Source organism: Electrona antarctica (genome assembly GCF_951216825.1).
Source record: "Electrona antarctica genome assembly, chromosome: 5".
Lineage (NCBI taxonomy): Eukaryota > Metazoa > Chordata > Actinopteri > Myctophiformes > Myctophidae > Electrona > Electrona antarctica.
Window position 1 is genome coordinate 7,372,561 of NC_136810.1, and position 12,536 is coordinate 7,385,096.

The 12,536-nt window shown below is 42.5% G+C and overlaps 1 protein-coding gene across 1 annotated transcript in view; it reads left to right on the forward strand.

The window, feature by feature from the left end:
* Nucleotides 1–12,536, forward strand: part of nup93 (nucleoporin 93) — a 65,776-nt gene continuing 53,240 nt past the window's right edge. Inside the window, exons 1-3 of the mRNA XM_079500565.1 lie at nt 1–160; nt 4,687–4,869; nt 10,671–10,788. Coding sequence (XP_079356691.1) covers nt 4,691–4,869; nt 10,671–10,788 — 297 coding nt within the window. The 5' untranslated portion in view covers nt 1–160; nt 4,687–4,690. The remainder of the gene's footprint in view (nt 161–4,686; nt 4,870–10,670; nt 10,789–12,536) is intronic.

Sequence of the window (12,536 nt, forward strand, 5' to 3'; positions counted from 1 at the left end):
GACCAATCAGCGTTACGTCCAGAAGTGCCGGGGTAATGCATGTCAAACTAAACACACTGCAAAATAAGACATCATTCACTTACAATAATACAAGCCTCTGATGCTACCATCTGTGGAATAAGGACATTATTATACATAATATAACTGGACGAGGTACCAGGTACGTTGTTTCACACCTTGTTCCACCCAACACCACATAAAAATGTCAAATGTTTCCATTTCAATATGTGTGAATAATATAACTAGCTTAACATGTGGCTAACTAGACAACTAGTTAGCCCATTAATTTATATACCCGTCCAGACAGCTAAACAGCGGCATGATAACGGGGCTGGCGCTGACGACCCACATGGTTTAAATCTCCCCGGCTTGTTGTCCAAGAAGTCCTCCGTGTTTTGTTCACAGAGGGTCTCTTAGTTAGCCTATAGTGACAACATGGTGCTAAGCTAACCCCGGCTAACCATGGGAGGGCATGCGCGCGCTGCATAGTGTCAGCTAGCCTTAATTAATTGGAATTTGGACCCTACCTACACTATCATAGATACATATTTTATCGAGTCAAGTCGGACTCGATAAAATACTACATGATGATAATTGAGTACAAAAGAGTTATTTGTAAGGACCCCAATGGAAACAAGCCATACCTTCGTGGGTTGAAAATCCCAGCAGACCTGGCAACGAACTAGCCTTGATTGATTGATTGATTGATTGAAATATTTATTAACAGTTTGCAGAATTACAGTACATTTCAAGCACAAACTCAATACAAAGACTGTTAACTGTGAGTGGACGACCCAATTAAGCATTACACTTGTTTACAAGAAGGTCCACCATGTTCAATTCATCAAAACATTTAGGCTTTCGTGAACCTAAAATCGGGCTCGTCCGGGATTTGAACCCGGGACCTCTCGCACCCTAAGCGAGAATCATACCCCTAGACCAACGAGCCTATGTTAGTGGCCGAGTCCGCCTTTTACAAGGACAAAGTAAGTGATTGACAAGTGTGAAGTGTACCAATACATTCGGCATAAGAGACGCTGGTGTAGCAATCCAGCTTCGGGAGGGGTTTAAAATCATTTGAGCAGGTTTATGCTGTTAATGCAGGACATCCCCTTCCATCCCTTGCCAAACTTCCATTACAGTGTCCAGTTTGGCAACATATTGTTCATTGATTGATTGATTGATTGAAATATTTATTAACAGTTTGCAGAATTACAGTACATTTCAAGCACAAACTCAATACAAAGGCTGTTAACTGTGAGTGGACGACCCAATTAAGCATTACACTTGTTTACAAGAGGGTCCACCATGTTCAATTCATCAAAACATTTAGAGACGTACAGATACACTTCTATATAGACAAAGAACAGAACAGGAATTCATCATAATGGAGGTAAAAAGAGAAAGCCTAAGATTTACACTCTCGATTGTAGATGTATTTATCGATTCTGACAGATTCATTGAAAATGTCAATCGATAAATACATCTATGAGAGTCTAAATCGTAGGCTAGTATTGAACTGTACTTTCCTGGGCTTTATTTTATTTTTTGCAAATTGCTAATACAATTCAATCAATCATCCATAATAGTCTTGATCTAGCTAGTCGGTTGCCATATAGAAGATAAGATATTATATTATTAAAGATAGATAATATCTAAAGTGTTTACTGTAACTATGTAACAGACCTGCAGTTTTCAAATAATGTTCCATATAGTAGATGCCCTTTGGGAACCCCACAGTGCAGGGGTTTTCAAAAATGTTCAGTCCAATGTTGACCACTTGGACCTGTAGATGAGAGATGAGCGTAGGGGCTAGATGAGAGAGAGAGATGAAGCAGGGATCTATTTCATAGCTTCATAGGCTTGTTAGTTGTTTGACAGACTACTGTACTGTCATTGTGTTGTTAATGTGTATTTTCAGACATCTAACCTCTTGACATAAACAAGATAAAAATAAATTCTTAGTAAACTCTCAGTAGCGTATGCAGGAATTACAAGTTAGCCAGGCGAAAAGCTGACTGACACCCCCCAAAGCCAACAGTGGGGCTTTCGCTTGAAAATCTCTATAACAGAATCGAAGTTCAGACCTTCAGTTAAAAATCAGACCCGTCTGAAGTGAGTGGTGCTGTATTGTACCTGTACTGTACTGTACTGTACAAGCCCTCCTGTTCCGGTGAGCTTCCCAGGTCCGAAATGGTTGAGAAATGACAGAGTTACCGTGTGGGGGTCCCGGGGGGTCCCTGGAACCTCCAGACCCCCAGGAACGCGCCCAGGGTGCCGTCCCAATTCCGGCGAGTCGCCCCGCATCCAAAATGGTTGAGAAATGACAGAGTTACCGTGTGGGGGTCCCTCTACTGTACTGTACTGTACTGTCACACCCGAAATCATCATCATATATAATACAGTTAATATTTGTGTGTGTGTGTTAGGCTGCGCAACATTGACAGTTGGTGGTGAAAACCAACCAAACGCTATTTTTGTGCTCGGACACAGCCAGGGACCCAGGGACAGACAGACCCAGGGACCCAGCCACACATAGCTGTCTGTAGAAGTGGTTGCACCACTCAAATCTCTCAAACGCTAGGAGACAGACCATTTAGGCGAGAGGTTGTCATTGTTCTTCTGCGTGCACTTTTTACTCTTTGTACACTAGTAAACAGGCGTTCAACGGTACATGTGGTCATTGGCAGTGTAATTAGTGCCCTTAAGAAGTAAAACGTCAGCTGAGCAGTCACGCAGAGATTAAAATCGGGTGCATTTTGCATCCCAAAACTTGGTTTATAGCTAAGGGACGCAATAAAACAACGACCTCTGCATCCACGTGATGCACTACTGTACTGTTTTTTATTCTAGTTTATATTGCTAGCTTTAGTTATAATAATCATTTCTTCTTCGGTTTTCTACATGAATATAACCACATATAACCATATAAAATGAAATGGGAGTTAAATGCTGCAATTTGTAAAATATGACTCCTAACGTCGTTGAAGTGGGACTCATAAAATGTCCCTGGGACTCATCTAAAAGACCATCCCTGCATTCCGGGACTCATTACTTTGAAAACCTATTTACATCACTGGTCACGCATCAAATACCTTCAGTAGTGTAGCGTGCATTATATGCAGAATGTAGCCTATGCTGCATATATGCCATATTCAGGTTCATATATGTGCATGTGGATATCCTACCACAAAAAGTTTACGCACCCCCCTGAAGTAACTGCGTCTGAGGATCCCCTAGAGGTCCAGGACCCCCAGTTGAAGACCTGTTGCCAGGGTTAAAATTGAACACTGCTTTGCCATATTTGGTTCTGACAATTGTTTCAGAGTATCCCATCCTATCACAAGAAAGATCAGAAAGCTACTTTGTTTGGGCCCTAAACCATTCAGTGCTATTTTGAACTACATTTTTTGATAGACGGGAAGCCAGGGTAAAGAGCTGACAACTGTAATGGTTATTTTCTTGGTTTAATAATAATGAGAACTGAACTAGGCAGACCGCAGTGGGATTTGTAGTCGGAAGAACCGAGGATGAGCTTGACTGCCCTTTTCTAGAGTCTGCTCCTGGTTGTCAGTGATGTTCAAAATGCCAAACATGAACAGCGTACCCCACAAACTGAATGTTGGATACATCACCTGTCAACATAACATTGTCTAAAAGAATAAAATGTTTCCTGACCTTTCTGCTCATTTATCAGATGTGCTGCCATGGCAACATTTGTCCTCATGCACCATAATATGAATGGGGGCGGGGCCAGCCAGATGGGGGCACCAACCTATTTTGACTGGATAGACTTTCAAATCCTCAAATTCCTTTCCCGGAAAGAGGATATTGATTTATTCTATCTGTGCCAAAACCACGGCTAATGTTTGTCTGTCTGTCCAGCACAGCTGAGTGCTTTAACCCATTTTGACCTGGGAACGATTCTAAAAAATGTCTTCTACATCAAGTTTTCTGAAAAAGCTGTTTCTATGTCAGTGGTTCTTCGATTTTTCAAAAATAGCAGACCTACAAGCTCGTAGCACGCCACTCGGTGGCGCGCTATGAGCTTGTTGATCTGCTATTTTTCAATAGCTAAAGCATAACATAATGCTAACACCAAAAGGGGTTCCCACCCAAAATGGGTTAAAGCTGTGTGGTGCAGAAGTTATGTTGCCGCTAATTCACACAATACAGTATTTCTCATCCTATCCTTTACTCATTCATTATCCTGTCTCCCCTTACTTAGAGCATTAATGTACACTTTTAATGAGCTCTTGCTGAGCCAGAGTTGGAAATCAAATGTACTGTTTTTCTTATCCTGCAACCCATTGCATTTCAAATAAATCAAATCAAAAAGTAAAACACCCGCACACTGTCTTCAAATGCAGTGACCAACTTTTATTAGGGAAACAGCAACGTTTCGGCCTATGCGGCCTTCATCAGGCTATCTTTATAAACCATAAACCATAAAGATAGCCTGATGAAGGCCGCATAGGCCGAAACGTTGCCGTTTCCTTAATTTGAAGACGGTGTGCGGGTGTTTGTTCCTTTTTCATTTTTGGGCACCGTACCCTCTCCTACGCACCTGTCGCCTCGCCTGTAGGTGATTTTGATTTATAAATAAATCAAATCAAAATCTTTCTTTCACTCTCTCTGTTTCACTTTCTCCCTCTCTCTCTCTCTCTCTCTCTCTCCGTGTGTTAGAGTTATGGATGCTGAGGGTTTTGGGGAGCTCCTGCAGCAGGCAGAGCAGCTGGCTGCAGAGACAGAAGCCGTGTCTGAGCTCCCGCACGTGGAGCGGAACCTCCAGGAGATCCAGCAGGCCGGTGAGCGCCTTCGATCGCGCACGCTGACACGCACCTCGCAGGACGCAGCCGACGTTAAAGCGTAAGAGATGCACACTACACACAGGCGCATACATGCTCAAGTACTGTAGCGCCCAATCTGCCCTTTAAAGCCAAAATAACTGAACTATGCTATGTGCAGCATACTCTGCTTGGAACACTCCACATTGGAGGATAATATGCGTTAAATATGGCTGAGGGCAACCATCTTCGGAATAACAGTCAAGTCCTGCAAAATAAAGGTCAGGCCAATTAAAGGGATATTTCACTTTCCAACAAACAATTGCTTCATTGTCTCCACCAGGCCGAAGGCATGGGGAGGAGAGTAGAGCTCTTCACGGGTCCAAAAAAATGGTTCCGAAATTAATCTGACATTTTACCGATTCCGACCTGTTCCGAAAGTATTTTCAAATAGATAAACCAAACCCGAATGGATCCGTGACTATTTCGTCCGACTCCGACCCGTTCCGAGATTTATTTCAAATGGCGGCGCCGAGCCTGACAGAGATCCGATTATTTCCGACATTCCCAGAGACCCGACCCAGCCAGGCAGACCTAAATGTGGACTATATGAAATAATATAATGTATTGACCATTTACCATTTTATGATTAAAGCGTGCGAGAGAGAGACACCGAGAGACAGAGACAGAGGTTCCCTTCAGGCTGCGCGCTGCAGCAGAGGGTGAGAGAGACGGGTCTCGTCTCTTCTCGTCTCCTCGGCGTGCGTGCATTTAAAATTAACCAAAACGGATCATTTGTTTTTTACACAATCATCAGAGTTTTAGCTGAAGCAGGTGCATGTACCGGTCTTGGCTGAATGGAATATTACAAGGCACGACACTCAATGCACTTATAAACAGCTCCTACTTTGCTCTCTTCTTTATCCACGTGTGGGGAATGGGATACACAGGAGAGTTGTCATGGTTGCTTTAAACCTTCTTACATTCATTTGATTTGAGCTTTGCTAGTTTGCTTTCACCTCGTTGAGGTCAACACTGTTGTCGTGATCCGTGATCGTGATATAAAGTATAATTGCACGCCGGTGTTTTCATTCAAATCAGCGCAAGGCAAACCATGCAGGACGGGGCTTGCATTGCGTGGTAGCTAGTCTTGCGCTGCTGATCCTAAACCAGCATAATCATCAAAACCGTAACACAGCCGTTCATGTCGCTGGAACACTAACCTGATCCTAGGTCAGCCTAAATGATCACACTTTAAACGGAACGTTTTTCCCCGTTTTTCTCCTCCGCAGCGCTGCGCAGCATGAGCTCACATGCAGCGGACAGAGAGGAAGATTATACAGTCCGACTGGCACACAATCACACACTGATTGTGCTTTTTTGTTGTTGCAAATGTTAATAAAATATTCAGACAGTAGTCACAGCACACACACACGTCACACACACAGTAGCCTACTACGGGTCTTCTCGGATCCACTCGGACATTACACATAATGAGTGACAGAGGGGGATACGTCCGATTCCGACCCTGATTACGATAAAACACGACACCGACCCGAGCGGGTCTCGGGTCAACTCGGGTATTTTCAGAGTCGGGGGACCCGGTGAAGAGCTCTAGGAGAGAGTATCTTTTGCACTCCGTCCGTGTGTCCATCCGTCCGTGTGTGTCCGTTCGTCTGTGTACAGCTAATCTCCGGCACCGTTAACCCGGTCGATGCCAAACTTTGCACACCCACTCCCTGGATGCCAACGATGAACCTCTGCCCCAAATGTTCCAGAACGACCTGTTATAGCGCCACCAGGAGGCCGACTTTTGTAAAACACATTTTTTGATATTACTCCTCCATATTCTGTCCAAAGATCCCGCAAATCGTTGCACATTATCTCTATAGTCATGTGATCAAGACAGATCTGTTTGATATTTCATATTCCATCCTGATTGGCTAACATTGGCTTTCAAAATTTGCAGGATTGGTCCGTTTTGAACACAAAGCCTCAAATCATGAATGCAGCGTGCAATTTACGTGAAATCTTTCACAGACGTTCCTTCTAGGCTGAGGAATATATCCCACCCTTTTCACATTGGCCTGTTATAGCGCCACCAACAGGTGGATTTTTGCGAACACATTTTTGGAACAAAATGCCTCAAATCATCCAATTGCCATCCAAGGCGTAAGAAGAAATGGCACCCTTTTCACATTGGCTTATTATAGCGCCACCAGGAGGCCACAACCTGACCTGCCCTGGTGGAGACCTGTGCCCCGAGGGGCACTTTTTCTAGTTTTATCATCTACTCAGGCTTATGTGAACACCCAGACTCAGTATTTAGATATTTGATATTCATTTTAGCTGCCCTGCCCCCTTCCTATACAAACCCATTGTAACTTCAAACGCGTGCGTGCGCCTATAATCATTCATTCAATCATAGAAACACGTCACCATGTCAGCCTACCCCAATACCCTTCTCACAAAGACGCTTCTGTGCCATTTACCCTAATGCACACCGCAATCTACCTACCAACCTAATGCACTCTGCTGGCTATCTTGCCAGCAGGTCGGTGCCAGCAAGTCGGTGCAACTTCCCATAGACAGCCCATTCATCCAAACAGAAAAGTCCTATCTAATTGTATTAGACAACATCAAACTCACCAACATTGCAGCTGTAGGGAAAGCTTGAATTATCCTCTTTCAATCTGTAAAGTTTTTGTTTCATAAAAATCCACCGTAGACATGTTATGAGCTACTTCCTGTCAAGAAATTCTGTGCAGGTTATTTTTGTTCCTAAGTGTCAGGGTTTGGGAGTGCTTGTTGGATATTACTCAACAGCCCTGCGTACCACCTGTTTTGAATTTGCACATAATGCAGGTGGCAGCAGGAGGTTGCTTTACTAAAAACAAGTGCATCCAAATTCCAATACTTAACTTAATCACCTGCAAGGAAGTTCTTGACAGAAAGTAGCTCATAACATGAAACAAACACTTTGAAGATAGAAAGAGGATAATTCAAGCTTTCCGTACAGCTGCAACGTCCGATAGGACTTTTCTGTTTGGATGAATGGGCTGTCAATGAGAAGTATCTAGTTAGCACCTTGCTGGCAAGATGGCCGCGGTCTGCATAAGGTCAATTGACGCTTGTCTATCCATCAATGTGTTTCTCTGTCCTTGGTGCTTAGCAATTGAGGATTCTCTGACCAATCAGTCGTCATCAGTGGTTATGTCATAATTTGGTATCACCTCTGCTTCTCTCTGCATGCTTAGAACTAAACTTGGATGCACTGGGCATGAAAAAAGTTAACAACAAAATGCAGGTAAAGATATGTGGCATGCCGAGTAGTGTGCTCTGGAAAAGGGCTATTCGCTTCTGTTTTGGGGTGTAGAAGGTAGAGTCTTCAATCAGGAGGTTCCTTCCTGGCTGCCTCCCAGTTGAATCACCAGGCAGTTCGTCCTGGCTGCTTGTCATTTAACCCCTAAATACTCCTCCACAGCACTGGTTTCCGCCACCGTGGGTGTGTGAATGTGTGTGTGAATTGGTAATTTGGTGTAAGAATGTAATGAATGCACATTGTAAACCTCTTTTTGGAGAAAGGAGCTATTATACTGTAAATGCACCTTTTAAGATAACAAAAGACAGTCTGTTGGTAATACAGACCATGCAGAAGGCATTACATGTTGTTGTTGGGTTCTGACAGATTTATCTGAGACGATTTGACCTGTTATTCAGACTAGAGTGTTTAATAAAATACCATTATTGGAGTGAATAAGCCTCCGTTTACGTTGTCTTACAGTACAGGGGGAGTTACGTCACAGCACTTAACTCAATCACTTAACTGTGAAATCAATGCCAGCATGGATGACTGGCTTTAGGGCCAAATTAAAACATAACCTCTTGTATTTGGGAACATCATGGGTTTCACCCAAATGCCAAGATGAAGCATTAAAACATAACCTCTTGTATTTGGGAATATCATGGGTTTCACCCAAATGCCAAGATGAAGCATTAAAACATAACCTCTTGTATTTGGGAATATCATGGGTTTCACCCAAATGCCAAGATGAAGCATTAAAACACAACCTCTTGTATTTGGGAATATCATGGGTTTCACCCAAATGCCAAGATGAAGCATTAAAACACAACCTCTTGTATTTGGGAATATCATGGGTTTCACCCAAATGCCAAGATGAAGCATTAAAACATAACCTCTTGTATTTGGGAACATCATGGGTTTCACCCAAATGCCAAGATGAAGCATTAAAACATAACCTCTTGTATTTGGGAATATCATGGGTTTCACCCAAATGCCAAGATGAAGCATTAAAACATAACCTCTTGTATTTGGGAATATCATGGGTTTCACCCAAATGCCAAGATGAAGCATTATTTAAAACATAACCTCTTGTATTTGGGAACATCATGGGTTTCACCCAAATGCCAAGATGAAGCATTAAAACATAACCTCTTGTATTTGGGAACATCATGGGTTTCACCCAAATGCCAAGATGAAGCATTAAAACACAACCTCTTGTATTTGGGAACATCATGGGTTTCACCCAAATGCCAAGATGAAGCATTAAAACATAACCTCTTGTATTTGGGAACATCATGGGTTTCACCCAAATGCCAAGATGAAGCATTAAAACATAACCTCTTGTATTTGGGAACATCATGGGTTTCACCCAAATGCCAAGATGAAGCATTAAAACATAACCTCTTGTATTTGGGAACATCATGGGTTTCACGCAAATGCCAAGATGAAGCATTAAAAGTCTGTGTCTGTGCTTGGTGCAACAATATCACAGCATCATGTTCCATTGAACATTATTATGATTGTATCTTTAATATCACAATTCAAATCATGTCCATAACAGGAACTACTCTTTATGAACTGTCTTAGACCTGAGGACGATTCTACAAATGTCTTCTAAATCCTGACAGTTCTCTGAAAAACCCATCGGTCGTTCTCAAACATTTTCATGTGAAGGACCCCCAAACATTATATGTAATTAACCTCCGACCCCCATCTCAAAATATGTTGTTCCAGGGACCCCCCAGAAGCAAAGATTTGAGTTAAAAATGTTCGCTCTGAAAAAATATATTATTCGAAATTTGCACCTTTTTTTTCTTTTTTTTAATCTTTGGTTACTTTAGTTTACAGTAAGTTAAATTAGGTTGATTTTCCCCTAAACTGTCCCCCCTAACCCTAATCTTCTAACAATCTCTTGAAAGACCGACCTTAAAATACCGGTAATATCAATTTAAACAAAAAATGTAAACAGACTACAAACCTAGAAAACCTTCCTGCCCTCTAGTGGGATTGTTGGGTAACTACAAGTTGTCTTTCTGTCCTACACAGAGTGGTACTTCCTCTCTCCCTTACTTAAGATTCAAGACTTTATTGCCATGTCAACAGGGTTGATGGAATTTGATGAATTGCTATTTATTTATTCAACATGAATTGTAACGTTTTGCATTCTTCTTATTTATTGGTCCCCCTCATATGATGTTTGTACTTTTATATCTTGTTCTACTGTCTGAATATGTGATGTGAATATGTGTCTTTTTGTATGTCTGTTTTTCGTGCACTGAAACAAATTCCAATCAACTCTGTTGACATGGAAATACAGTCTTGAATCTTGAATCTTACTTTCCTTCTGTCCAACCTTCTCCCTTCATTCTTTCTCTATATTAGTCCATTCTTATCAAGTCGTCTCCCTCTTGTTGTCCTGTCAGGTCCATACTTATTGGTTCTTATCAAGTGGTCTCCCTCTTGTTGTCCTGTCAGGTCCATACTTATTGGTTCTTATCAAGTGGTCTCCCTCTTGTTGTCCTGTCAGGTCCATACTTCTTGGTTCTTATCAAGTGGTCTCCCTCTTGTTGTCCTGTCAGGTCCATACTTCTTGGTTCCAGAGGACTTGACATCTTCCACATCTCTCAGAGGTTGGAGAGTCTAAGTGCTGCCACCACCTTTGAGCCCCTGGAGCCGGTCAAAGACACTGATATACAGGTAAGTCTGTATGTCCTGGTAAAGAAAAGAAAGTACTCTCACACTGAGGGCTCCGATGCTCGTGAAGTGCCTTTATTTGCACAACAAATTGACTGACGTTTCGAGCGTAATGCTCTTCCTCAGTCTCAGGAAAAGCATTACGCTCGAAACGTCACAGTCAATTTTTTGTGCAAATAAAGGCACTTCACAAGCATCGGAGCCCTCAGTGTGAGAGTACCTTCTTTTCTTTATCTGTGCATTCTACTACTCACCGCTCAGCACCTGCCCAAGGTGGGGTTGGATGTGCATGTCTTTGTACTTTCTTTCGTAAGTCTGTATATCCTACCTGTTGTAGTGCAAGACTATAATCGGTCTGTGGCATAAAACCCAATTTATGAATGCCCTTTTTGCTGGAGATATTGATAACTGGTCTAATGTAGAATGATTAACAATATTGATCTAGAGTGGGGGCGGCAGTGGCTCAGGGGTAGAGTGGCTGGATGGTAACCGCAAGGTTGCCAGTTCGAACCCGGGCTCCCCCAGAGTTAGTGTCGAAGTGTCCTTGAGCAAGACACTGAACCCCTAATTACTCCTGATGTGCTGGTTGATGCCTTGCATGGTTTCCGCCGCCATCAGTGTGTGAATGTGTGTGTGAATGTAATGCACAATCTATGTAAAGCGCCTTGGATAAAGGCGCTATATATAAATGCACCATTTACCATTTATCCAACCAGCGAGATGTATTCCTATACACTGTGTTAGTCCTCCTGGTTAGGCCAATCAGAAGATAGAGATAGATGTATTCCTATACACTGTGTGTTAGTCCTCCTGGTTAGGCCAATCAGAAGATAGAGATAGATGTTAGATGTATTCCTATACACTGTGTGTTAGTCCTCCTGGTTTAGGCCAATCAGGAACACAGAGATAATGGTATTCCTATACACTGTGTGTTAGTCCTCCTGGTTAGGCCAATCAGAAGATAGAGATAGATGTATTCCTATACACTGTGTGTTAGTCCTCCTGGTTTAGGCCAATCAGGAACACACAGATAATGGTTAACAAGGGAAGGCATAAGGACTGAATAGGTTTTCAAAGTAGAGAAAGAAATGGGTAATACGTCTTTCTTGCTGAGAATTAGGGAGGTAACGTTTTGTAGAGATTGTGGAGATTTTCCTCATTGAAAGCATTTATTGTGAAAATACATAAGCATTTTCTTTTCACATCACTGATCTCTACTGTATTTAACAAAGCCTGTTATCCAGTGTCCACACACTGGAAACACGTTTGCTTTATGCTTTCCACCTCGATAGCTGTGGGAAAGCATAACTTTAGTTTATCTTGCATTTCTTTCTGCACTTCCCTTCCCTCCTACTTCAATTCTTGTTTCCGTTGGACCGGCTGGGATTTGTTTTTGCAACAGCAGCCGCTGCCAACGTTCACCTAGTTTGACCTCCGGCTACAGGGTGCTGGGCTCCACTGCTGCTTAGACAGCTATACCAGTTCCACTGCTCACACACAGGGTGCTGGGCTCCACTGCTGCTTAGACAGCTATACCAGTTCCACTGCTCACACCATGGGTTGCTGTGTTGGCAAGCACTGTGCTTTATACATGTCTTTAGGCGAGATAATACGTATAGGGTATATACTTATTACTTTGGTAGTATTTCATCTTTGTGGTGCATGAAAAAATGTATCTGCCCTCAAGCCATTTGTCAGACATGGATACACACACACAGTAAACAATGTGGCTGTAAGTGATGTATTTATCA